Genomic DNA, 25,795 nt, shown 5'->3' on the forward strand with positions numbered 1-25,795 from the left:
TTCCACTTTCACTTCAGAGATATGTTCGACCCGTTAAGGTACTGTGTCAGGGACACTTTACAGACACGTCTTTTCAGGGAAGCTTCAAGATGCGTGCCCACCTTGGGAAGCGTGCACGTGCGTTACGGGAGCTCTATATAAAGAGGGGTCCAAGCACCGACGAAGGTGTGCGTTACATGTGATGTTTACTGTTGCGCTATAGTTCTCGTTGTTTTTTCTTCTTGCTTCACCGGAGACTGATTTGAGTGTCGGAGGGCCATCGCCGGGGATTCCTTCTCTGGCTCGACACTGACGCTGCTTGTGTTGTAGATCGGAGCGAAGTCCATCGGAAGTCAACAGGAGCGCCACATCCCAACATCCATCTGATCGACTTTCGGATAGGATCAGGATGGTAAAGATGGGGAGGTCATTGAGGAGGATGAGTTCTCCCTCGATGAGCTCATGGGTGAAGATAGCAAAGCTAAAGACGAATTGTGACCGCGAGAAGAGTAGTGTAGGTGATTTTTGTAAGGGTTGTTGAAGGTTAGTTTCCAATTCTGACTTCCCTTGTAATCCCTGTGACAAATTACTTGACCTAATTAATCTCTCGAGATTTAGATGAGGCTTAGCTTTTTCTGATTTGTGTAGTCAGGAATGATAATCATGTCAGAGCATCCATATCAATTTTCTTATTATTACATCAAAAATTTAGGATAAGTGATTCACTTTATTAAATTTAGATAATCATTTTTTACTACACACTACATCAACTATCATAAAATTTCTATCATCCTTAATTTTTTATTATTTTCTTCTCTTTCTTTTATTTTTTTATTATTATATTTATGGAATGAGAGGAAGGAGAGAGATGGAGTGGAAGGTGAGAAATTAAAAAAAATTATTTTATTTTTAGGGTAATGGTTTCATTCATATTCATCAAATTTAAGAAATTGATAGAGTAACTGATTAAAGATTTTTTTAATTATCCAATTTAAAATTTAAAATAAAATTTTTTAATAGAATAGTTGATGATACTTTTAACATTTGGACGAGGTGGCATGTATCAATGCTTGCTTAGGATTTGGTGTTAATTTTTGAAGTTATCAAGGAAAGGCCTTCTGAGCTATTTTAATACGCTATTTGTATTCTGGAATGTGCTGGCCCTATTTGTCAGTCATCATTTCTTACGTCTTAGAATTACGTGCACCACTCAAATATAAAAGGCTTAATTGCTAAATGATAAAAGTTTTTAATATTTCCATTGCAAATTTTCATTTTTCATAAATTTATGCAGGTATTCCTTTTAGCATGAGATATTTAAAAGGCATTGCAAGTATTTGCAACCATATGATAGTATTTCAAATTCTTGTTGGCAACTCAAGTGTCTAGATTTGAGTTTTAGATTCATTTCAGGGGTTGTTTAACTTGCTTTAAAATTCATTAAATGGAGAAATGTAAGTTTATGAAGGATGAAGTGTTGCCAAGGGATAAGCGAGGGTATTTTTGAAATTCAGGGCATTGTTTTAAAAAAGGTATTAAAAAAAGCGAGGACTTTTTAGGCAATTGCCCATATTATTTCATAATTAGTTTACAAATCAAGGTGTGAGAGCGAGTCTAGGCGCATCCCTTCGTGCTTCTCTCGCCGCCGATCTCCACTCGCATCGATCCTTTACTTTGTTCGCTGCTCTTCCTTCCGCTGGTTACAGTGATCTGAAGCCTGAAGTCCACCGATCTTTTTATCCCTCCGGTTTTCCGCTATCGGTAGATGGCGGCTGATTCGCCCACGGCTGACCGGAAAGGTACGACGATACTCGGGGCCAAAGTGAACAACATTCTTCCTTTCTTTATCATTGATCTTTTGGTTTCTAATTCCTCTCCCTTCAAAATTGATTGCAGTGGTTGTTCACCTGAGGGCCACTGGCGACGCTCCTATTCTTAAACAAGCCAAGTTCAAGGTACCTCTTTGTACGAGGTCAATGTTCCAGGCCCAATCTAGAAAGCAAAGTTACAGTGTGCTAGTTCTGAGGATATATTATTTAGATCCTTGTTACTATCCCAAGCTCCATATATATTGTTACTTTATTTGTGTTAGAATGGCATGCATCATTCCTTGCACAGGTTGCACAGGCAGTTTACTTCTTTTTTTTTTTTTAAACATAAGGATCAGATTCATCATTGATATCTTGCATTTTAGCAGATACAAATTGTACACGATTTATACTACTTGAAAATCTTTGAGTTGATTAGCAAATAGCACTCCATGGTAATTTTACATGCATTGGGGAAATTAACTGGTCTGAAGTAGGTTCCAAGGTCCTAGAAATCATCAAAATGACGTGTTATTGTCTGTTTTTTTATTTTTTTTGTGTGTGCTTGTGTTCCTTCATACACTAATTGTCCTTGATGTATGATAGAGGGCGTTGAAGACTTGGAAATTAACTCTTCTCCTAAAAGAGTTGCTAATATAGTATAGTTTGCTTCAGCACATCCTTTGGCAAGTTTTGACATGATACGGCAAGTTGAGTACATAAACTTGGTGCATGACAAAATATCATTATGTTTGACAACCATAAATGTGGTGGGCTGTCTTATCATAAAACAACAGTGACCGTCACCTTGTACAGTCATGCTGAACACTAGTGCATCTCAAGTAGTACATTTCAAGTTTAACTTTTGTGAATTGTGTGCATGGTTATACTATGTACTTATCCAGCTGCATCCTACCTTACCAGGAAATCATTGCTCTGCTGAAATATGATCATTTTTGCAAATATTTCTTTTTTTAAATCATCAAGATTGGAATCAGTCGATTTGGATTAGGATACATGATGCATGAAGTCTGTTTTGATTTTATCCGAAAAATAGATTCCCATCTACTGCTAACTTCCTGGCTTTATCAATAATAAACAGAAGTACAAAATCATGGCAAATTTGTCAAGAATCAGCACTGGGCAGTCAATAATTGGACGATACTTCTAAGGATCGGTTAATCCCTGCTAATCCCAAGTGGATGGAACAAATCAAATGGGTAGAAGAGTGGAGAATGAGATGAGCAGAATGAAACCCTTTGCAGCCACACTATTGCAATTTTCATGTTGTGATGCTTACAATTTTGAATAATAAATTAACACACTAGGAAGAGGAATTGTGGGCATGTTTTGTGAAATAGGATAATATTTTACCTTTCTATTAATGGATTAGATTCTGATCAAAAGCAAGGAAGTAGATAAGCTATAATATTCAATTGGTAAGATGTAGTGTATGCTAGCCAAAATTGGTATATAACCAATAAAGATTTAATTAAACAATTTAATTTGATTCAAATAGTCATAATGATACAACCCTGCTTAATGTAGGATAAGGTCAGCCCCAAATGGTTTGACGATGATAAATATACAGGACAAAGAATAATATACAACAATTGAGACCATTAAATATTGGTTAATTAATAAAATAAGATACATATGCACTCGCTAGAATTGAACTGGATTAGGTATTGTATCATTACTGAAGTTACAAGTGCAGTTGGCCAACAAAATATAAATACATGCCCCTTAAGATCTACATATTTATATATGCAGAAAATATTTGGAAAAAGAATTCCAAATTATAAAGAAAAGTTGAAATTACCAATTCGTGCCCTATCCGATTGCTTCAATCCATAAAGATGTTTATTCAGTTTGCATGCAAGATCACTCTCCTCTTGGCCCACAGGGCATTGCTCTATCCTCTATGCATACTTTTTTTTCAAGTTCACCATGGAGGAAAGAATTCTTTATATCCAGTTGGTAAATCATCCACTAAAACATAACTGTTAAGTGGGGAAGAGTTGTATTGAAGCAATCTTATAGCCATAAGAGAAATTTATTTCAAAATACTCAACTCCATTCACTTGACTGAATTGCTTGCCATCAATCAAGCATACCTGTAGATTATCTTCACAGTGAACACCCACTTAGTTGCATCCAACTGTGAATTTGAGAGGAGGAAGAAGAACTAACTCTCAAATATCACAGAATATAGGTTTGTGGTGCCTCATTTGCCATCATTTGTTTTCATCTCCTATTAGAAAGTGTCTCTGAAACAAACTATGAATCCTAAGAAAATAAATAAATACATAATATCTATGTTACAGAGAAGCACATGTATTGTAACAAGAAAGAGGATGATTAGCAGTAAATTGAGTTAACATCAGGGAAAATCATTATTGTGACCTGATTCTTGTTACTGGTTTGTATCCTATGAAAGTGACTTTGAAGGTCGTATAACGATAAGCATTAGGAATTGTACCTTACACATTGAAATTTAGCTGCACCTTAACACTTAAACAAATGGATCCAGTAATCAGGACTCAGTCATGGGTATTGGTTTAGCATCCTCTTGATATTTACCTATAATAGGTAGAGTCATACCAGTGATTTGGAGGGGCTAATTTCGGTCAACTCTCCATTATCTTTCTTTGGTTGAGTGGGATGTACTTCCATGGCGCCAAATGTTGAAGCATGGCTAAGTGATCCTACTCACATTGCGCCCAGTGCCCAGGTACTTGAGTTTGGCCAGGTCAAGAAACGGTACCACAGGTCGTGGGACATAGACTAAGACAGGGTTTTGTCTTGGTGCAAGAAGGCCTCTGGACAAAGGCATATGTATGTAGAATCTAGTTTTTTTTTTTAATTTCTTGGATGTTTATATTTCCATGAGTATTAATGAGGTACTTTTAACATTTTGGCATTGTATATGCAAGTTTACACGTTTCTTCATTTAAGCTCATGCCAATTCCCAAATCAATTTATGTTCAGATGATGTCAATGAGTGCTAAATATAGATGCCTCAATGGCAAATTGAATGACATCAACTCACATAGGCAAACTGCAAGTAAAGATGCATTTACATTATCTCATCTTCTTCACCATGCTTAGTTAGCCAATTATAATTGCAAGTGTTTATTTGTATGCCATTTTATGTTATTTAAGGTCAATACAAAAACTTGACTTGCATTTAGTAATCACAGTATATAAGCAATAGTTGCCTAGAGTGGAGAGGTAGGGAATTGAATGATAGACAGTTCCCTATTGAGAATGGAAATGCCCAGGGAGAAGGAAATCTCTGTTGAGAATGGAAATGCTTAGGGAACCAAAATTAGACCAGGATTATGTATATTCTCATTCTAGTCTATTGTTGTTCAGAAACATACTCTTGCTCAGCTAATTTAAAGCTATTCTACTTTTATTTGTATTTGAAATTTGTCAAATGAGATTCAGGAAGACAATAAATGATGACAATTAGTAATTGTGTCAAAATCTGAAGCAAATTGCTTTCTGTTTGTAGATTTCCGGAAGTGACAAATTCTCAAAGGTCATTGAATTTTTGCGGCGCCAACTTCACCGTGACACTTTGGTATCATATCATTACTCTCGTTTCCATATGCTTGGAAGCTTATAATGTCATTATAATGCCCTTTCTAAATATTCCTCATTTGTAACAGTTTGTATATATCAACAGTTCGTTCTCACCAAACCCAGATGAATTGGTGATTGATCTCTATAATGTAAGCTTCTTTCTTTCTATCGTATATGCTGGTGATTTAGTTATGCATTGAATTATCTCAGAACTTAACAAATAAAGCTTTTCTTTCTGATTAGAAGGTCCATATCATGCTTTATATCCTGTTTATTCTTGAGTTGCTTGTGTCATAGGTCCAACTCCTTGTGTCTTGATTACAAATGACTTTATAACTGTACAAAGTAAAATTTAAAATCTCGTGTATCTAGGAACCACGAGTTAGGCCTTTATATAGAAAAGAAGAAATAAGTCAAAAGACCAAACTACCCCTATACTTATTCTAACACTCCCCCTCAAGCTTGAGAATATAGATCATATACACCAAGCTTGTTACATATGTAGTCAATCTGAGGACCTCTAAGTGATTTAGTGAATATATCTGCTAGCTGATCATTTGAGTTGACAAAACTAGTAGATATTTCTTCAGATATGACTTTCTCTCTGACAAAGTGACAGTCAACTTCAATATGCTTTGTTCTCTCATGGAAGACTGGATTTGAGGCAATATGCATAGCGGCCTGATTGTCACATATGAGTGACATTTGTGTAATCTCTCCAAACCTTAGTTCCTGAAGCAACTGTTTTAACCATATAAGTTCTTGACTAGCAATAGCCATAGCTCGATATTCTGCCTCTGCACTGGATCTTGCCACAACATTCTGTTTTTTTGCTTTTCCAAGAAACAAGGTTACCTCTGACAAATATACAAAATCTAGAAGTGGATCTTCTATCAGAGGGAGATTCTGCCCAATCTGCATCAGAATATCCCACGACTTGAGTATGTCCTTTGTCTTCATATAGAAGACCCTTTCCTGGTACACCCCTGATATATCGAACAATGCGAGTCACTGCATCCCAATGTTCTTTGCATGGAGAGCTAAGAAACTGACTTACTACACTTACTGCAAATGAGATATCCGGACGAGTGACAGTAAGGTAGTTTAGTTTCCCTACCAATCTCCTATACCGTTCAGGATCTGAAAAAGGCTCCCCCTGATTTGGTAGGAGCTTGACATTAGGATCCATGGGATTGTCGACTATCTTTGAATTTAACATTCCTGTTTCTTCCAAAATATCTATTGCATACTTCCTTTGGGATATAATGATCCCATCTTTAGACTGTGCCACTTCTATCCCTAGAAAATATTTGAGTTTGCCAAGATCCTTTGTCTGGAAATGTTTGAAAAGATGTTGTTTTACTTGTGAAATCCCAAGATAATCATTACCTGTGATGACAATATCATTAATATAAACCACTACATAGATGCAACCAGTAGATGAGTGGCGATAAAAAACAGAATGATCAGCCTCGCTTCGAGTCATGCCAAACTGCTGAATTACGGTACTAAATCTACTGAACCATGCTCTGGGTGACTGCTTGAGACCATATAAAGATTTCCGTAAGACTTCCTCGAGCAACAAAACACGGAGGTTGCTCCATGTAGACTTCCTCGAGCAGGTCACCATGTAAGAATGCATTTTTGATGTCCAATTGATGAAGGGGCCAATGGCGAAAGCAATAGACAGAAAAAGACGCACAGAAGACATCTTGATAACAGGAGAAAAGGTGTCTCCATAATCCAATCCAAATACCTGAGTATAGCCCTTAGCGACAAGACGAGCCTTAAGCCGATCAACCGTGCCGTCTACACTAACTTTTACCGTAAACACCCATCGACAACCAACTACTGACTTCCCAGGAGGTAGAGGAACGAGATCCCAAGTCCCACTGCTCTGTAATTGTAACGACCCACCTTCTGGGTACTGGCTGTGAGGCCGGTCGCTACAGTTATGCTGTGCTATACTGTGCGGAAAGCTGGGCTAATTAAAATTTTACTCTACTAAGGACGGATACAACTGATAAGAAAGGTCTAAAGACCTTCTTTGCTGGTGTACACATGCTAAGGAGGGGAAACTGAACATCCCAACCGAGCTAGGGACTAGAAACTAAACTTCCCAACTACCTACAGACCTGCCGATCGATCCACAGATCGATCGGAGCTGCGGTCGTTCTGTTCCCAACTGGATCGGTCGGCAGATGGAACGCTACTGTATCGTGCTGGGTCGGTCGGCTGACCGATCCAGGAGGATACAGTAGCATACTGTATCTGTCTGGACGGTCGGCTGACCGATCCAGTGGCACTGCTCAGGCCCTGATCGGTCTGGAGACCAATCAGAGTTCTGATTTCGCCCGGAAATCTGATTTCAGCACTTTGGCGTGCCAAAATCTCACACAACAACTCTAAACCAATGCAAATCACACTAATATAAAACTACTAACATTCTAAACCTGGCATACTACATAGTGCATGGTTTACTATCTCATAACACTTAACAATCAAAACTGAATAATGAAAACTAAAAACGCAAAGTGCTAATACTGAAGTAAAACTATTTAGATCCCAAAGATCTTTATTCCAATTCCTGCTCACACACATCTTGATAGCATTGCCCTCCAACCTCCGCTACTGATCCACTTTTCCTTTACCTTTATCTGCAATATAAGAAAAGTAGTATCTATAAGCTAAAAAGCTTAGTAAGAAACCATCTATCTCACGAAAACATGCATACGATGCATATATGTTTTAAAAACATGCTGTTGGAAAGTAGGTGCTGATCATGGCATAGCATGACATTTATTCATATAAACAGAAACTGAGCATGGCAATCATACTTGCAAAAATAGAGCTGAGCATGAAAACTGAAACTGAATACAAATCATGGAACTGAACTAAGCTGATCATGAACTGTACTAAACTAGCTGAGCTGGTACTGAAACTAAGCTGAACTCACATAACTGATTGTGAATTTGAAAAGTTATACATATAATAAGTGAAAATACTAAACATGTTGCTGAGGGGCCCGACAACTGTACGTGCTATGCGCGCATCTCTAGCTAGACCCGGGGTTGCAAGTCCCGAATTTAGTAGAGCTACTAGGTTATCTAAACCTAGGGATCGACTATGGGAGCCCAGCCCAATGGATATCTAATCCAGTACAGTGCCAACTGAAAAGTAAAATAATGAGTATAGCTAAACTGTTCTAAATTGCTGTTTCTAGGTTATCTGAACCTAAAGCTAGGTTGTCTGAACCTAGAGGCGACTGTGGGAGCCCACCCATTGGACCGTAGTCCCATATAAGCTAGAATAAACTGATTTACTAATTTAGATGCTTCTAATGCATTCAACCGTGCTAATAAAAATGCCTAAGTTGCATTCTTTTCTAAGCTGGTTATTTAATCGAACACCTAGTGCGCTTAACTCCCCTCTCTATTAGGGAGACTACATTTAGGCACCCAACAACATCTAAACCTCCAACTGAAGGAGAAAAGATGTGTCCGACCCATCTAAAGGTACTCACTAAATCCCTAAACCTGCGAGGAGGGTTAAATACACCCTATGTGTCGAAAACATACGCATATAACTAAACTAATGCACAGAAAAATCACACGGTAGCTATTATACTGCAGGTGAGGGGTTTCTTACCTCCTATTCGTAATTTCTTACGATTCTATTCGCTAGAATTCCGGTGGAGATGACCTTCTCGACGATCCGCTCACGTCTTCGCGTTCCTCTCGCGGAGAAGAACCTTTTTCGTGTTGGAGTCGTCGCCGGAAGAAGTTCCCTTGGCCCTTGGGGGGCTTGGTGTGCCGTGCGTGAGGAAGAGGAGAAGGAGGAGTCGGCGTGAGGGCTAGGGTGAGGAATAGGTCACGGTAAAAATCCAATAACTCTTCACCCTATTAATTTTCCTATTTATATTAAAGACTTAATTCGCCCAACTCCAATATAAATTTTATTGGTTCCCTTTCCTCTTAGCACGGCCCTGCTGGGTTCAACTGGTTCCCAACATTATCCCTAAGCCATAGGTCTCGGGTTCGATTCCCACCTAAGCTATTTTGCGGTTCTAATTATTTTTGCTGCTTCCGCTACTCGGAAAATTCCGAAAAAATATCTAAAAATTCCAGAAAAATCATAGAATATTTATAATGCAAGTTTGAGAATTTTCGGGCGTTACAGTAATGCACTCATTTCATCAAGCATAACCTGTTTCCATCTTGGATGAGCAAAGGCATCACCTGCAGTCTTTGGAAGAGAAACAGAAGACAAGGAAGACAGGCAATAATAATAGGATGGGGAAAGACGATGATAGCTCAAAGAAACATAGTGAGGAGAAGGATTACGAGTGGAACGCGTACCCTTTCGAAGTGCAATAGGAACATCAGGGTCAGGAAATGAGACCGGAGGAAACGGCGAAGGACTTGGCTCCAAAGATGTGCCCACAGCAGTGTCAGTGTTGGCCGGCGGCAAAGCAGAACGAGTACGACGCTGATAAACCTGCAAAGGAGGAGGCGAGGCTGGAGAAGATAGAGGCGCCTCTGGAGGACAAAAGATAATCACTGGCGCAGGTGGAGAGGGAGAAACCTCGACCTGTGAAGCGGAAGGAGCAAAAAAAGAAACCGACTCAAAGAATGTGACATCAGCAGAAATGAAGTACCGACGAAGGGTAGGAGAATAACACTTGTACCCTTTCTGAGATCGTGGGTACCCAAGGAAAACACACTTATGAGACCGGGGAGAGAGCTTGTCAACGCCGGGATCAAGAGCATGAGCAAAACATATAGAACCAAAGACCCGAGGTGGTAGAGGATGAAGGGACTGATGTGGATAAAGTACCTGATGAGGTATTTTTCCCTGGAGAGTGGATGAAGGCATGCGATTGATGAGATAATACGCAGTAAGTACGGCATCACCCCAAAACTGATGAGGGACATGAGAATGGAGAAGAAGAGTCCGAGTCGTCTCAATGAGATGACGATTTTTGCGTTCTGCAACCCCATTCTGTTGAGGGGTATGGGGGCAAGACGTGCGATGCAACACGCCATGAGATGTCAAGAAGGTACGAAACTGAGTAGACAAATACTCGCGTGCATTATCACTTTGCAAAATTCGAAGGGAAGTACCAAATTGAGTTTTTATTTCAAGGAAAAAGGATTCAAAAATAGAAAACAATTCTGAACGATCCTTCATTAAATATAGTCATGTACAATGGGAAAAATCGTCTATAAAAGTAACAAAATATCTTGACCCCATTGTGGAAGAAATACGACTCGGACCCCAAACATCAGAATGAACCAAAGCAAAAGGAGACATAGCCCGACTCTCAATGCGAGGAGAAAAAGAACTACGAACATGCTTACCTAATTGACACGACTCACAAGATAAAGACTCTAAGTGAGAAAGACTAGGATGTAACTGTTTCAACTTATTAAGACCTGGATGTCCTAACTGAGCATGAATAAGTAGTGGAGATGTTGCCGCCGAACCAACAAAAGAGGGTTGTTGAAGCCGATATAAGCCATGGGATTCACATCCGAAGCCAATCATCCTCCCCGTACTCCGGTCCTATAAGGAAACAGACGTGTTAGTAAAAGAAATGACACAGTCAAGAGATCGAGTAAGTTGACTTATCGACAATAAATTAAAAGGGGTGCCGGGAACATAAAGAACATTATGAATTGAAAGAGATGAAAAAGGATGAACAATACCAATACCCTGGGATTGAGTTTGGGAACCATTGACCATGGTGACCATCGGTAAATTACCAGAAGTAGTGAGAGAGGAAAAAAGGGATTTATTACCAGTGATATGATCGGTGGCCCCCGAATCAAGAACCCAAGGACCCGAAGAACGAGATATGCTAGCAAAGGAAGTACCAGCGTCTGCAATGGTAGCAGTGGAACCCGAAGCCTGTCGATCCTCAAACCATTTCAGAAAGTCAGTATAGGAGGGTGTTGAAGTCGAATTAGGTGTTAACTGTGAGGTGGAAGCTGAAGGAGTAACAGAACTCTGAACAATCTGAGCAGCACGAGGAGGACGACCATGTAGACTCCAGCATTTATCAATCGTGTGTCCCGGTCGGTGGCAATGATCACACCAAGGGCGTCCTTTGCCACCCTTACGAGGTGGAGGTCCTTTGTGTCGAGAGACCAAAGCTGACGAGTCGACAGGAACAGAAGAAGGCATCGTCAAGACTTTGGCCGGGACACGGAGAAGAGTTACCCAGGTATTTTCCATGGTAGCTTCTGTGGGGCTGCCCAGGATCTGGTCACTGACATGAGAGCAATCTGTAGGCAGACCATATAAAGCCAAAGACAAAAAATTTCTTCCGATTTTCAAGCTCTTCAACAGGATCAGCCGTAGGTGGGAGCAGTTCATTGAAGTCACAAAGAAGGCTAGAAACTGAACCCAGATAAGTTGACATTGAATCCTTAATCTGATTGGCGTTGAGGATAGTCATGAGATCTTCACAAACTTGGTAGAGTCGCCGAGAGGTGTTTGTAAAGAGTTGTTGAGCTTGTGTCCAAACAACTTTGCAGGTTTTGTGAGTACGGAAGACATTCCTAAGAGATGAATGGATGGTGGCTCGGATAATACAACACAACTGAGCGTCAACCTTCTTCCACAGAGGACGATCGGCGTCTTGAACATCTTCTTCAGTTTGAGTGAGATGTGTCTCATACCCCTGTCTAACAAGCCAAAGTTCAATGTGAGATGCCTAGGAGATATAATTTTTTCCATCCAACTGCTCGGAAGAGAGGGGTGCAGTAATATGGTTGGTAAAGATTGAGGTATCTGGCTTTAGAGCGCTAGATGTAGCCATGAATAGAACTATGAACCGGACTGCGCTTGCTTCTGTCAGCAGTGCTTCTTCTGGCGTCAGGTTTGTTGGTTGCTTGAACTCTCAAATCTTAATCTAAGGGGTCCCTGGTTCCGTCCTCAATCCATTTCCATTCAATGAAAGAGGTAAGGAAGCAAGACAGCAGGTTATGATAGCAGCTTTGCGTCACAGGTTCTTGGCTGCCGCAGAGACGCTTGTTGGCTACTGGAGAAAGGCCGTTGGAGACGGCAGAATCGGGAGCGAAGGGACTCACCACCGCCGGAGCAGATCCACACCGCCAGTAGATAACCCTAATACGAGATCATCGCCGCTCGTAGGGGCCGTCGGAGTTGCTGCCGTTGCCGGATGGAAGAAATCGCGAACAGGAGAAAAGAAACGCGAACAGGAGAAAAGAAAAGAAACCCGAGCCCAGACTAGCGGCCGCCCGCCACGGGAGAAGAACCTCCGAGAGATCTTGGTCTAGGGTTGCCGCAAGTGGACAGGTGGTGGACGACAGCCGACCATGAAACACAGACGGCGGCCAACACTGAGGAAATTAGGTGTCCTGTGGAGAACTCGCGCGGCAGAAAGGAAGGAGGCGGCGCGAGGAAGGAGGCAGCGTGGAAGGAGGCGGCGCGAGGAAGGAGGCCGCTGGAGATGCTCGCGGTGAGAGAGAGGCGCGGCGAGAGAGAGGCGCGGCGCTGACGAGGAGATGAGGAAATTAGGTTTAGGGTTTTAACCTCGCTCTGATACCATGTACAAAGTAAAACCTAAAATCTCGTGTATCTAGGAACCACGAGTTAGGCCTTTATATAGAAAAGAAGAAATAAGTCAAAAGACCAAACTACCCCTATACTTATTCTAACAATAACAATAAACAATGATGCAAGACTTTATATTAGAGTCATCTTGTTTATCACTACAGAAAATAACATGTTGCACAACTAAGGATTTCTTGGTACCCTTTTTATTTTTTATTTTGTAATCAACAAAATTGCTGTGTGGCCAAAGAGATATGTAAAGTTCTCCCATTCTTGTGGACATGATGCCAACTTTACATAGAGGAAATAAGATGTGACTCATTTCACTAATTTACTAAAAGGTTTTTGAATTTTTTATTTCCATATACCGTAGGACGTTGAAGAAAGAATTCTATATAAAAGAGCTTGATTCTCATGCCTGACAATTGGTATCGTACTATATGAATGCAATAATTTAAGGTTGTGATTCCTATTAACCATTAACATTCCAGTTTAATGTTAAAATTGTTAAAGTTCCTCTGATTATTCTTTTGAAGATATAGGAAATGAATTTTTTTTAACTTGTATTTATTTGACACATCCAAGATGCAATATCATGGTGCATGTTGTTGGTAGATAATATTATTTTTGGTAGATGATAAACTAGAATCTTGGCAGGGAATGCTAAAAGTGAAAAGTTTTAGATTTAGTAAAGTAAAGACAAAATATATAAAATTTAAGTTTAGCAATATTAGATATAATGAGACAATTGTTAAGATAGGAGATGATAAGTTGTCTGAGAGTTTTAAATATTTAGGATCATTTTTATAAAAAGATGAAAAAATTGAGAGTGATGTCTTGCATAGAATATAAGTGGTGATCCTGTCCGAAAGATGAATCAACGGACGCTGGGCACGTGGCGCTTTCCGGTTGCTGACGGGGGTCTTCGGCCTCTGGTGCGAACTTTCAGCGATCCTGCAAAGAAGTCGGGCCGAGAAGGGGTTCCCGACGACGACCCTCCGACGCTCAAGTCAGAAAACGAATGGCAAGAAGGTGGCTCCAAGGATTTCAGATTACATACCTCCGATGAAGTCTGATGGCGTTTATATAGAGCCATGAGAGCTTGGTGCACACAACTCGAGGTGTACACGTGTCATACCCCATACCGCAGCATGGGCTTGCCAGAAGAGCATGTTTGACTCCATTCCGCTACAGTCTAAGCGTCTGATTGATGGGACAGCAGAATATTCGATTGTACCATACTACGTATGGTTTAGTCTTCGAACATGCCTGTTGTCAGCAACAGGGGTTACTGAAATGACGTCCACGTCCCCTACTCTTTGACTTCCTCTTCTAAGATCGACCACCCAGCCGCTCGGCCAGCACGCTTTTCTTTAGTCCGAGGTAGGTGGCCACCCGTTCGGGAAGACTGAGGGTCGTCGTTCTTTTGCTCGGCCCTTCGTTCCTGGTTAATTGAGCGCCGGAACCCTGACTCCTACCAAGGCGCCTATTGCCATTGGCTATTCACCGGTCGGCCGGCCGGGAGGTCGGCCCATCCTTCTCCGGTCGGCTGATCGGTCCGCCTCCGATGGACTGCCTGGCTCTTTGATTTCCACGTGGCGTTGACCCCTCAAAATGGGGGTCCCCTGTTCTAACCGTCGGATCACTTGCCTTCCCTTCAAGTCTAGTCGAAGGAGGTGAAGTCCGACTGACTGGACTGCCGATCTGACTGAGCAACGGCCGCTACACTACTCCGCTCGGTCAGGCATAGGGATGCTCATCCGGTCGGCGATGTCTTGCCCGTGCCTTGTATTTCCTTGGAATCCATGCCGAATTCTCTTCTCTACTGCCCCTCACGTGCGCAGCGTGCAGTAAGGGGCGCCCATTAAATGTAACCCGTATCCTGCTGACACGTGACGATCTTACTTTTGTCAGGGTATGGCGGTGGCGTCACCTCCGATGGGACAGCCGCCGTTTGAAATGAACGGCTGGATGATGACCTCGTTCTTCACGACCTGAATCGGATGGCTAAGGCCGTACGAGGCTAACGTTATAAATCTCACGGCCTCCTCTCTCCGCCGTCTTCTTCTTCATCAACCTTCGACCTCCCGCTGTTCTCTCTGCTCCAGCGACCCCATGTTTCAGCTTCCCGACGAACCCGAGGCCCCTTTCGATCATCCCTTTTGCTCGTAAGCCTTCCTTTTTCTCGCTCCCTCCTTTTTTCTGTTAGTTGTCCCTCTCAAGTCTACCACCTTTTCTTTCTTGTTCGAACCCTTCTTTTTGCCTCAAATTTCTTACTGCGTTTCGCCCATGACTAGCACTTCCCAGTCGACCGCCGGCGCTCCTGGTCTTTGGTACACGACCATGGAGAGCCGGTTTGACGAGGAGGACGCGCTGCGCCTCGCTCGGACTTATGACATCCCTTCCGACCACCACATAGTAATTGCCACCCCAGCCGATCGACCACATGAACCGCCGCCCGGCACCGTTCTTTTCTTCCGAGACCAATTTTTGGCCGGGCTACGCTTTCCACCCCATAAGTTTTTCTTGCAAGTTTGCAACTACTTTCGCATCCCGCTCGGCCAGCTAGTTCCGAATTCCATCAGGCTGCTGAGCGGGGTGGTAGTTTTGTTTAAACTGAATAACATCCTGTTGGACCCCAAGGTGTTCCACTACTTCTACTACCCTAAGCAAGCCGAATGGGGTACCTTCGTTTTCCAATCTAGGATAGGTTTTGTCCTTTTTGATAATATGCCGAGCTCCAATAAACATTGGAAGGAGCACTTTTTCTACGTGCGTTTCCCCGAGCTACCCGCCTTTCGTATCAAATGGCAAACGGCGATGCCAGCGCAATCGGAGCTCGGCAAGTTCAGGGGCGATCCGGCCTACCTTCATGCAGCCGATCGGCTGGTCGGCCAGCGATATCACATCGACAAGCTGCTCCTTCCGGAGTAAGTTCTCTTATCTTCCCGTTTCTTTTGTTTTAACTGATTTATTCTTTGTTTCTGCAGCCGAAGTCATGTGGCGCGCCAAGGCTACCGAGCGGCTGAAACTGCGAGCTGCTAAGATCGAGGCGGCCAAGAATAGGGAGACCGCCGAGCGGAGCTTGGCCTCAGCTGGTCCGGCCAGCGAAGAGGGTGAGGGGACTCAGACTGTCCCCGAAGCCTTAGACGCTCCTGCCTCTCTCGGCGAGGCTGCGGGCGATCCCGAGCCTTCTACTCAAGTCGAGGTAGAGGGCCGTTCGGCCGACGACGTTCCCCTGGCCACTCGGAAGCGCAGACGGCCAGAGCCAGCCTCTCAACCAACTCCATCTGATGAACCGCAGTCCGAGCGGGGCGATGAAGCTCCAGTGCTATCCGGGACGGTCTCTATAGAGAGTACACCCACGCCACGCAGCTCTCCAAGGGTTACCTCTGACGTGCCGCCCTCCAGTCCTCCACGAACCATGCGGCGTCTTAGGCGATTGGGTGATCGTCCTTCTTCCTCCACCGGTGCGCCGTCCGGTAAGGCAGCTGCGCCCCAGGGTGATCCGAGCGGCCCGAGATTGATAAAGACTGTCCTGCGCCTTCCGTCGGAGGAATACATGGCGGCTGCTGATCGACCAGTGGTCCCCGAGCAGCAGATCACCCTTACGGGTCCTCTTGCCAAAGCATGGGAAGATGCTCGGCTCCGAATTGCAATGCTGACTTCCGGTCAGCTAGGCGACAACAATTTACAACAGGCGACCGGGGTATGTTCTTTTGCCTTGTTGGTTACTTGGATTCAATTTCTAACTTGTTCATGTTCATTCACAGAACTGGGTGGACCAGATTGCCATCAGCAATCGACTAGCCGAGCTGGAGGACGAGCTGAAAAAGCTCAAAGCCGCGGGAGAAAGCAGACAATCAACGGCGGCTTTGGAGAAGGCCAAAAAGCTACTAAGAGGCCGAACGGGGTAAGTCCTCCGATCTGTCGGGTGAAGTGGCTCGACTCGAAGCGTTGGTGAAGCAGCGGGACAAAGAAATAAAGACCGCGACCACCCGGAAGCTTAAAGCCATTGATGACATGGATATGATGAAGGTAGAGAATCAGGGGCTAGAGCAGCGGTTGAAGGAGTTGGACACCTCGCTGATCGCCGAACGGGAGGGCCGCTCGGCCGACCGGGCTAAAGCAGAGGGGGCTCTGAAGGACCTTCAAGATGCCCTTGACGCTTCCAAGGCTACTCTTAAAGAGTATCAAGACGGGGAGCCCAGTCGGTCGGCGGAGGTGCGCAAAGCATTCGTCTGCTCGGACGAATTTGGCGAAAGGTTTAGCGACAAGCTGTCCTTAACTTTCGAAGAAGCGATCAAAGTGGCGGTGGACTACATGAAGACCAAGGGCCACATACCCGCCGAGCTGTCCGTCCCCCCCGAAGATTTGGCGGCCATGATGGGCTCCATCCCTGACTCTCTCTTTAACTTCGATGATAGTGAATGAGGGGTTTATGTAATTTCTCTAAGTGTCATCCTTTGTATGCCTGCCGTTCGGGGCGAATATTATAAATTTTGTCTGTCCGCCGCTCGGCGTGAGTGAATCTTTTCTTTTGTTATGTGTTTGTTCTACCAGCATCCAATCCTTAACTTTTTGCGCCGGTCTTAATTTTCTCGCGCTAAGTACGTTTTATAAAAGAGCCGCTCAGCCACATGTTGCCTTTATTCTCGCCTTATCGGCAGACCCGATCAGATGTCAACTTTTACAACAGAGCAGGACCTTGCTGAAAGTTATCCGTCCGGAGGATTTGTAGACTCCGGTTGCTCGCCTTTTAACGTCTAATTTTAGTCAGCGCCAGACGACCTTCCGCTCGGCGGGTTTATAGACGCCGGCTCGTCTCTCGTTTTTTAACGTCGGAGTTCGACGGTCTTCCGCTCGGAGGGTTTATAGACGCCGGCTCGTCTCTCGATATTTAACGTCGGAGCTCGACGGTCTTCCGCTCGGCGGGTTTATAGACGCCGACTCGTCTCTTGATATTTAACGTCGGAGCTCGACGGTCTTCCGCTCGGCGGGTTTATAGACGCCGACTCGTCTCTCGATATTTAACGTCGGAGCTCGACGGTCTTCTGCTCAGCGGGTTTATAGACGCCGGCTCGTCTCTCGATATTTAACATCGGAGCTCGACGGTCTTCAAGGCTAACTTTAACACAGCCGCTCGACGAACATATTAGCCATCCTTTAAATCATTTTTGCTTCCTGCATTATAAGGACATGGCCGACTAGAATATATACAAAAAGGAGTTACATCAGTGCACCTTTCACCCAGCTCGATAAGGCTGAAGATGATTCGCGCTCCAAGGTCTATCCAGTTGCCGCCCGTCTTCATCCTCCAAATAATAGGCGCCCGAGGGGAGCTTTTTGATAACCTTGAAGGGGCCCGCCCAAGGAGCTTCTAGCTTGCCGACGTCGCCGACCGGCTTCACTTTCTTCCAGACAAGATCGCCGACCTGGAATGATTTGGGGATTACGCGCCGGTTGTAATTATGCTTCATTCTCTAACGGTACGCCATCAGCCGGACGGACGCCTTGGCTCTTTCTTCTTCGACCAAATCCAACTCCATGTTCCTCCGCTCGGCGTTGTCCTCATCATAATTCTGGATCCGGGCGGACTCGACGCCGACTTCAACAGGAATCACCGCTTCACCTCCGTACACCAGATGGAAAGGCGTGACGCCCGTTCCTTTGGGGTCGTTCGGATGGCCCACAGGACGCCTAACACTTCATCCACTCAGCTTCCCCCCTATGGTCGAGCCGAGCCCGCAAAATGCGAAGAATCTCCCGATTGGCTACTTCGGCTTGACCATTGCTTTGGGGATATGCCACGGACGTGAAGTGTTGCTCGATGCCGTAGCTTTTGCACCAATCTTCGAGCAACTTTCCTGTGAATTGCCGCCCATTGTCGGAAATAAGTCGACGGAGGATGCCGAACCGACAGATGATGCTCTGCCAAATAAATTTCTTGACCATCTGCTCGGTGATCTTGGCTAGCGGCTCGACCTCCACCCACTTGGAAAAATAATCAACCGCCACCAATAAAAATTTCCGCTGTCCGGTCGCCATAGGAAACGGACCCACAATATCCATTCCCCATTGGTCGAATGGACAAGACACAGTAGCGGCCTTCATTTCTTCTGCCGGTCGGTGGGAGAAGTTATGGTACCTTTGACAAGAAAGGCACGTCGCGACGGTCCGAGCGGCGTCTGCTTGTAAAGTTGGCCAGAAGTATCCGGCCAGTAGTATCCTTTTAGCCAGTGATCGCCCGCCCGGATGTCCTCCGCATGATCCTTGGTGCACTTCTTGGAGGATGTACGCAGAGTCCTCCGAGCTCACGCATTTCAACAGCGGGCGAGAGAAGACCTTCTTGTATAATTGATCTCCAATGAGTGTGAACCGACCGGCTCTCCTCCTTAACTGCTGGGCTTCATTCCGGTCGGATGGTGAGGCGCCCGAGCGCAAAAACTCCATGATGGGTGTCCTCCAGTCGCTCGGAAACGAGAGGCCCTCCATCCGATCGACGTGCGCCACCAAGGATACTTGTTCAATTGGCTGCTGGATGGCGACCGGCGTTATTGAGCTCACGAGTTTGGCTAACTCATCGGCCGCTTGATTCTCCGCTCGGGGTATCTTCTGAACAATGACTTCTCGAAAGTTGGCCTTAAGTTTTTCAAAGGCTTCGGCATAGAGCTTGAGCCGAGCGTTATTAATCTCAAAGGTACCAGAGAGCTGCTGAGCGGCCAACTGAGAGTCTGAATGCAGCGTCACCCGTCCGGCCCCTACATGCCGGGCGGCTTGTAAGCCGGCTATAAGGGCTTCATACTCTGCTTCATTATTCGTAGCTTTATAATCAAGCCGGACGGATAAATGCATTTTTTCTTCTTGGGGAGACAACAACAATACACCAATACCACTCCCGATCCGAGTGGACGATCCGTCCACAAATATCTTCCACATGGCTTCGGGCTCTAGCCTTTGTACTTCCGTGACAAAATCTGCCAAGGACTGCGCTTTTATCGCCGAACGGGGCTGGTATTGGATGACAAATTCACTTAACTCCATTGTCCATTTGATGAGCCGCCCGGACGCTTCTGGATTCAGTAATACACGCCCCAGCGGGCTATTGGTTTTGACAATGATGGTATGCGCCAGGAAGTATGGACGAAGGCGCCGAGCGGCGAGGACCAGAGCGAAAGCCAGCTTCTCGAGCCCAGTGTAGCGAGATTCAGTATCTTTTAAAATATGACTAAGAAAATACACAGGCTCTTCTCCGCTCGCCCTCACTAGTGCCGACGGCTTGGCTAATACCGGGAGAGAGTTCAGATATGCCTTTAAATCTTCGAACGCCCGATCGCATTCTTCGTCCCAGTGAAACTTAGTGGCCTTGCACAAGATTTTGAAAAAAGGAAGGCTCCGGTCGGCGGTTTTGGAGATGAACCTGGACAGAGCAGTTATCCGACCGGTCAGACGCTGCACTTCCCTCAGATTTCTTGGAGGCGGTATATCTTGTAGAACTTTCACCTTGCTGGGATTTGCTTCGATATCCCGCTCGGTCACTATGTAACCCAAGAAACGTCCTCCTTTTGCTCCGAACAGGCACTTCTGAGGGTTTAGCTTGACTCCATACTTTCGTAGCGTTCGGAAAGTTTCCTCCATGTCTTTGAAGAGATCGGCCGCTCGGACGGACTTCATGAGAATGTCGTCCACGTATATCTCCAGATTTCGCCCGATCTGCTCCTTGAACACTTTGTTCATCAGCCGCTGATATGTGGCTCTCGCGTTCTTCAATCCGAACGGCATCACATTATAGCAATAGGTGTCGTCGGCTGTAACGAAGCTGACTTTTTCTTGATCTTCACGGGCGAGTGGCACCTGATGATAGCCCTGGTAAGCGTCGAGCATACATATCAGCTCACAGCCTGCGGTGGAATCCACTAGTTGATCGATCCGCGACAGAGGATAAAAATCTTTCGGGCAAGCTTTGTTGAGATCCCGAAAATCTATGCATACTCTCCACTTGTTGCCCCGGCTTGGAGACTAATACTACGTTCACCAGCCAGCTCGGGAACTGAACCTCGCGTACATGGCCGGCCTCCAAAAGCTTCTCAACTTCCGCCCGGATGATGACATTCTGTTTGGCGCTGAAGTCCCTTTTTCTCTGCTTCACTGGCCGAGCATCCGGTCGGACATGTAGCTCGTGCTGCGCTATGCTCGGCGAAATTCCGGGCAGCTCGTGCGTCGACCAGACGAAGACATCACAGTTTCTCTGGAGGCATTTGATCACTTCCTGCTTCTGGCTTACCTCCAGGTCGGACGCAACGAACGTTGTTGCCTCTGATCGGGTCGGGTGAATCTGCACTTCCTCTTTTTCTTCATAAACTAGAGAGGGAGGCTTTTCAGTTATAGCGTTCACCTCGATCCGTGGCGACTTCCGAGCGGAATTGGCTTCTGCTTGGACCATCTCGACGTAGCATCGCCGAGCCGCTAGTTGATCTCCCCGTACTTCTCCCACTTTGTCCTCGACAGGGAACTTGATCTTCTGGTGGAAAGTGGAGACGGCCGCTCGGAACTCGCTGAGTGCCGGTCGTCCCAAAATGACGTTGTATGATGAGGGAGAGTCGACCACCACGAAGTTTGCTGTCCGCGTCCTCCTGAGCGGCTCTTCTCCCAGTGAGATAGCCAGTCGAATCTGTCCGACCGGCAGGACTTCATTGCCCGTAAACCCATAGAGGGGGGTTGTCATGGGCAGGAGCTCGGCCCGATCAATTTGTAGTTGATCGAACGCCTTTTTGAATATAATGTTGACCGAGCTTCTTGTGTCAATAAAAACGCGGTGAATAGTGTAGTTGGCTATTACCGCTTTGATGAGCAGAGCGTCGTCGTGAGACACTTCAACTCCTTCCAAGTCCCCGGGCCCGAAACTGATTTCGGGTCCACTCGCCCGCTCTCGGCTGCAGCCGACTGCATGGATCTGGAGCTGCCGGACGCTCGCCTTTCTTGCTCGGTTGGAGTCTCCTCCGGTCGGTCCACCAGTTATGATGTTGATCTCATCTCGGGAAGTATTGCTTTTATTTTCTTCTTCCCGAGCGGACGGTCGGGGACGTTCCCTAGACATCCGGAGATTCTCCCGCCTCGGAGAGCGATGCCGCTCGGGAGTCTGTTGTTGTCGTCTGTCAGCTACCGTCCGATCGGCTTCACTAGGCCTCTGCCGCCTGTCGGCTGATGGCGACCGACGACCGCCGCCTCTGGGAACGGGGTGAGCGATTAGAGGAAGACTGCGGCAATCCCTGGTGTTATGTGTGTCCGTCCGGTGGAAGGAGCAAAACATTGGGGTCCATCTCTTCTTTGTCCTGGGCCGCTCGGCTGCTACTTCTTGGACATGAGGTCTTGGATGAGCACGAATTGCTTCGGCCCGTGGTCCTCTGGGTGGCTGATGAGCAGCGTGAGGCTTTCGTTCGGCAGGAGGAGCCCGCTCGGCTGGAGTTTCTTTTTTCCGGGTCGCTTGCGCTTCCTCCACGTTGATGTATTCGTTGGCCCGGTGTAGCATGTGGTCGTAGTCTCGGGGCGGCTTCCGGATGAGTGATCGGAAGAAATCCTCATCCACGAGGCCTTGTGTGAAGGCATTCATCATGGTCTGCCACAGTGTTGAACCGTTGGATGTAGGCTCGGAGCGATTCGCGAGCTTCCAGTTTGATGGCAAACAGACTAACACTAGTTTTTTGATAGCGCCGACTGCTTGCGAAGTGGTGGAGGAATGCCGTACGGAAGTCTTTAAAGCTTATGATAGATCCGTCCGGCAGTCTCCGAAACCACCGTTGAGCCGATCCAGAGAGGGTGGTGAGGAAAACCCGACACTTCATCCCGTCTGTGTATTGATGAAGGGTAGCTGTGTTATTAAACTTACCCAGATGATCATCCGGATCGGTGGTCCCATTGTATTCACCAATCGCCGGGGGCACGTAGTGTTTTGGCAGAGGGTTCCTCAAGATGACTTCTGAGAATTGACTATTGACCCGCTCGGGCGAGGCATCCTCTCGGGGGGCTTTACCCTTTCTGTTATCCCGCCTTGGTACTTCATCTGACGAAGAACCTCTATCACGATTAGCTGCTGCAGCTTCAGGAGGAGTGCGGAAGAGAGCCCGATGGAATGGAACTGTGGCTGGGGGTGCTTCCGCTCGGCCACCGGATGCTGAAGTTGCTTGCTGCTCTGGCCGATCGGCTGTTGCCTTCTGTTTTTGTTCCACAAGCTTAGCGGCCCTCAACTCGATCAAAGCGTCGAGTTCCTCCGTGGAAAGCGTCACCGTGTGCTGTCGTCCAGCCTCGTCCATTGCTTCCGTTCAGATACAGGAACGTTCCCACAGACGGTGCCAAATTGATCCTGTCCGAAAGATGAATCAACGGACGCTGGGCACGTGGCGCTTTCCGGTTGCTGACGGGGGTCTTCGGCCTCTAGTGCGAACTTCCGACGATCCTGCAAAGAAGTCGGGCCGGGAAGGGGTTCCCGGCGACGACCCTCCGACGCTCAAGTCAGAAAACGAATGACAAGAAGGTGGCTCCAAGGATTTCAGATTGCATACCTCCGATGAAGTCTGATGACGTTTATATAGAGCCATGAGAGTTTGGTGCACACAACCCGAGGTGTACACGTGTCATACCCCATACCGCAACATGGGCTTGCCAGAAGAGCATGTTTGACTCCATGCCGCTACAGTCTAAGCGTTTGATTGATGGGACAGCAGAATATTCGATTGTACCATACTGCGTATGGTTTAATCTTCGAACATGTCTGTTGTCAGCAACAGGGGTTACTGAAATGACGTCCACATTGTCCCCTACTCTTTGACTTCCTCTTCTAAGATCGACCACCTAGCCGCTCGGCCAGCACGCTTGTCTTTAGTCCGAGGTAGGTGGCCACCCGTTCGGGAAGACTGAGGGTCGTCGTTCTTCTGCTCGGCCTTTCGTTCCTGGTCAATCGAGCGTTGGAACCCCGACTCCTGCCGAGGCGCCTGTTGCCATTGGCTATTCACCGATCGGCCAGCCGGGAGGTCGGCCCATCCTTCTCCGGTCGGCTGATCGGTCCACCTCCGATGGACTGCCTGGCTCTTTGACTTCCACGTGGCGTTGACCCCTCAAAATGGGGGGTCCCCTGTTCTAACCGCCGGATCAAGTGAGATAGTTGAAATAGAGGAGAGCGTCAGGTGTTCTTTGTGATCGTAAAGTATCTCCAAGACTTAAAATAAAATTTTACAAAACAACCGTTAGACTTGATATGTTAGATGAAGCTGAATGTTGGGCTATGACTTGAGCACATGAGTAGAAGATGAGAGTTGCAGAGATGAGGATGTTAAAATGGATGTGCGGGCAAGGCATACAAGGATGAACATGATAATAAATGAAAATATTAGAAAGAAAGTCGGGTTGTACTTATTGAGAAAAAACTTCAAAAGACATGTTTAAGATGTACAAATATGAATTTAGACTACCAATAAATGTTCTAATTAGGCGACGTGAAACTATGACAAATGCTCATATCAAACGAGAAAGACTAAAAAAATACTTAGCAATAATAAAATAATATAAAATTTATTTAAATATAAATAACAATATAATAAGGGATAGAGGTCAATGACGTAGGGATAAGGCAATCCTTCAATGTCATTAACCAAACAAGAAGCACTTACAGAGGAAGAATTGCCCGTCTTCTCCGAGCAACGAGTACTTTGAAAACCGATTCTACTCAACTTTGATTTCTCTCCGTTTAGTAAATATTCTGCAGTCATATATGTTTGATCGATTAAGCTTGGAGGTAAATGGAGGCAAACAATACAGGAGTCTAATTAAAATGATCTTAGCTAATAGATATTAGTAGTGATGTAACTTTATATAGTATTTAATGATCGAACATGATCCAAATAGCTAATCACAAATTTTTCGACATAATTTTTTTTGAAGGTTCAATTGTGTCAAATCTGACCTAAGCTGGCCTAATTAGAAATCTGTTGATATAGCAGAATTTAGGGCCACAAGAACTGGCTAAATCAGCCCGTGCAACTAGCAAGATGTTACCTCTCTTTTTCATTTTCTGTTCTTTGGTTACATTTAAATAATAATACTAATACTAGTGGGTATTTTGTTGATATACTTGGGAGCAAGTATATCGATTGTATCGTTGCAAAAGGTGATTATGCTCACCTCAATTGAGAGCAATTATATCAATATTCTCCTTTTGGAAGCAATCTACAACTGTTCTTATTGGCCGCAATTTTTCACATGTCAAACTTTCATGTTTGATCTAATAGATACACATTTCATTGTTGTTTTGCAGAACTTTGGATTCGACGGTAAACTAGTCGTTAACTACGCTTCTTCCATGGCATGGGGATGACTGCTGAGCAAGATCTACGGCCATGTACAAGTTAAAGAAAGGCGCTTCTCCCTGTAAATGCTGGTTATTATTATTGCCTCAAATGTATCATCAGAAGATAACAAATGATGATATGTTTGCCGTTCTCTTAAAAAAAAAAAACCTTAGGATCCCTGTGGCCTTTCTTCATGTCAGAATTACTTTCTTTTTACCCTTCATTTTTGACTTTTGATTTTTTCCCACATGAGCCCAAATTTATATCGTTTGGTATGTAGATATTGTGGTTATAATTGGGCCAAGAAAATTTCATAATTTGTTCAAAAGTAAGTAAAATTAAGTTTGTCTGGACTTGGGTATAAATAGGGTATTAAATAGATAATTCACATTTATTATTATTATTAGAAGCTAACAATTTTCTCCTCTTTTGAAATATTGTCTTTTAGAATATTTTGTTAGATTTACTATGGATAATAATTCTTATATGTACAAA

General features: G+C 45.0%; 1 protein-coding gene across 1 annotated transcript; it reads left to right on the plus strand.

Annotated features, from left to right (window-relative positions):
* Positions 1-1,573: 1,573 nt before the first annotated feature.
* LOC121995684 (ubiquitin-like protein ATG12) lies at positions 1,574-25,665 on the plus strand. Its single transcript, XM_042549427.1, has 5 exons — positions 1,574-1,778; positions 1,876-1,934; positions 5,308-5,376; positions 5,465-5,527; positions 25,267-25,665. Exons 1-5 carry the CDS (start codon positions 1,745-1,747, stop codon positions 25,324-25,326), a joined length of 285 nt encoding a protein of 94 aa, XP_042405361.1. The 5' UTR covers positions 1,574-1,744; the 3' UTR covers positions 25,327-25,665.
* The last annotated feature ends 130 nt before the right edge of the window (positions 25,666-25,795 follow it).

Source organism: Zingiber officinale, chromosome 6A, assembly GCF_018446385.1.
Source record: "Zingiber officinale cultivar Zhangliang chromosome 6A, Zo_v1.1, whole genome shotgun sequence".
In the NCBI taxonomy this organism is placed as follows: Eukaryota; Viridiplantae; Streptophyta; class Magnoliopsida; order Zingiberales; family Zingiberaceae; genus Zingiber; species Zingiber officinale.